The 2,255-nt window shown below is 35.8% G+C and overlaps 1 protein-coding gene across 1 annotated transcript in view; it reads left to right on the forward strand.

Annotated features, from left to right (window-relative positions):
• Positions 1-2,255, forward strand: part of NUBPL (nucleotide binding protein like) — a gene marked incomplete at its 5' end in the record, with an annotated part of 81,692 nt that overhangs the window by 68,523 nt on the left and 10,914 nt on the right. The window contains one exon of the mRNA XM_010711664.3: positions 131-213. Coding sequence (XP_010709966.1) covers positions 131-213 — 83 coding nt within the window. The remainder of the gene's footprint in view (positions 1-130; positions 214-2,255) is intronic.

Here is a 2,255-nt window from a genome sequence, read left to right on the forward strand (position 1 = left end):
TATATAATAAGTAATTCAAAGAACTTCAAGAAAACTGGTGTTTGTTTTCAAGTCACTTTAGGGCTATTTTGATGAAACATTGAAGATATCTTAGGTCTTTGCTTACACATGTTTGGTGTCTTTAATACAGGAGACGTTCCACTGCAAGTTAACATTCGGGAGACCTGTGATTCAGGGCAGCCTGTTGTGATCTCACAGCCTCAAAGTGATGCCGTAAGTCTTTTAGCACTGTGACTAAAAGTAAAAATCAAAAACAAAACAAAACAACAAGAACAAAGTAAAAAATTGGATGGAGATTGCTTCTTGTTTTTACTGTTTGAAAACAAATGAGTGCCTGAATGTAACTGAGAAAGTTGTGTCATTAAGTAATTTTGGCCCTTATGTTTCCTAGTTTTTTGAAATGCTGATCGTGGGTTTTGCTTGTGTGCATGTGTTTTTGCTTGATTCAGAATAGCAATGATTTGATTCAGGATCTGGTATGCTAAGAGGAGGAAGGTCAATGTCAAGCCACATGAGACCATGCAGTTAATGGAGATCCTCTAAAACTGTCAGTTGAGCCTTTTGTAGCGGAGCCTGGAAACTGTTGAAGGATCCCATCAAAAAATGTTTGAAGCAAAATCTGCGTATTGTCAGTACCTGGGTTATTTTCAGCACGAACTGGAAGAATTTGGACAAGAGGAAATGGATTTTTCTGTGCATTTACCATAACATTTTATTGCCAAAGGAAAATGTGAGTTGTTGAGATGGTGGCAGTCAAATGTGCAAGTCTCTGAGGAAAAGCAGTTGTGCATATAAGATTTCATTAACACTTGGAGGATTTTTTTCTGTCCCCTCTGCTGGAGTTTGTTTGCTATGCTCTGTAGGGCAGGATGTTATCTGCCATATTGTGTAGGCACAGTGTATTGAATGATGCAGCCTTACTATTGTAGGCTGCTTAGATGTTACCTTTAAAAAAAATAATAATAATAATAATGAGAATAGATGCTAGAATCAGCTATAGATAAGGTAGAAAGTATCAGTAATGTATTCTTTTTAATACAATGATTGCTAGGTACAGACTGAAATAACTTTTCCTGCCCATTCTTTTGAAATAATGATGGGGAATAATCCAGTATTGTTAATGTACCAATGCAACTTACATTGCAGCACATTTTTTTTAAAATTGGATAGAGCAACAGCACTACAGCATGCCTGTTTCTAATTGAATGCAATAATTCTGCTAGTCTTCGACAAGACCTTTGCTGATTGTTTGTGGAATAACGTAGTGGTCTTCATTCTAGATTCTTGTGAAAAGGAATTGTTTCAACCAATACTGTAGTTTCTATCTGGGAATTCTGATCAGAAGTGCTAAGGTTTTCAATAGATGTATAGCTCAGGTCAAAGTTCATGCAGAGCAGTTAAGCATACCAATATGGAACACTCACAGTTTCTGAAATCTGTATTAACCAAGAGTCTGTAGCCTGCAGGAGTCTGAGCTTATATACATATATGCAGGACAGCATTCTGAAAATTAAGAAAGACAAGAGTCTGTAGGGTTGCCATCTGTTCCTTCTTGGACTGTTCTTGGTAATGAAAGGAGGGGTTATAAGCACCATTTGTGGCAATTAAGTTAAATATGGAGTGGAATAAAGATTGACAAATATGTGTGACTCTGGGGAAAACTTTTAATATTCTTCTCTGCCATTGTGTCTGTGAGATAATCATTCTCCTCAGAGAGTGAGCTTGATTTTTTTTTTTTTTGAGATAACTAATCTTCACAGTACGAAAAAAAAATCCCTTTATCACTGGTTTGCTTCTCGTAATAAAGACAGAGAAAGTGATTTTTGTTCTCTTATATTTTAAAAGAAAAATGAAATTCTTAGCATATACCTGATGGTGGGAGAGGACTTATAAGGTCAGATTCTAATCTTTAATGCATGACACCCATCACCATGTTTCTCAAATAAACTAAAATTGTGGCTATTCGGGCATGAACAATTGTAGTTATTCAGACAGAGAACAATGTGCTCTGAGCTGCTGAAATTATCTCTGCACTTGTCCCTTAAATTTAATTTTTGTATACAAAATTCTCTTGTCTTTGCTAGAACACACTTAAAAATGAAATACAGGCTCACAGAACTGAAATAATATCTAGTTAAGTCAGACAGTGGGGGATAAGGATGATGACTGACTTCTCAGAAGCCCAGCATGTTATCATATCTTTTAAGTTCTGTCAAGAATAAAGGATGTTTTTAAAATGCTAGCTAGTACTTATT

Source organism: Meleagris gallopavo, chromosome 5 (genome assembly GCF_000146605.3).
Source record: "Meleagris gallopavo isolate NT-WF06-2002-E0010 breed Aviagen turkey brand Nicholas breeding stock chromosome 5, Turkey_5.1, whole genome shotgun sequence".
Lineage (NCBI taxonomy): Eukaryota > Metazoa > Chordata > Aves > Galliformes > Phasianidae > Meleagris > Meleagris gallopavo.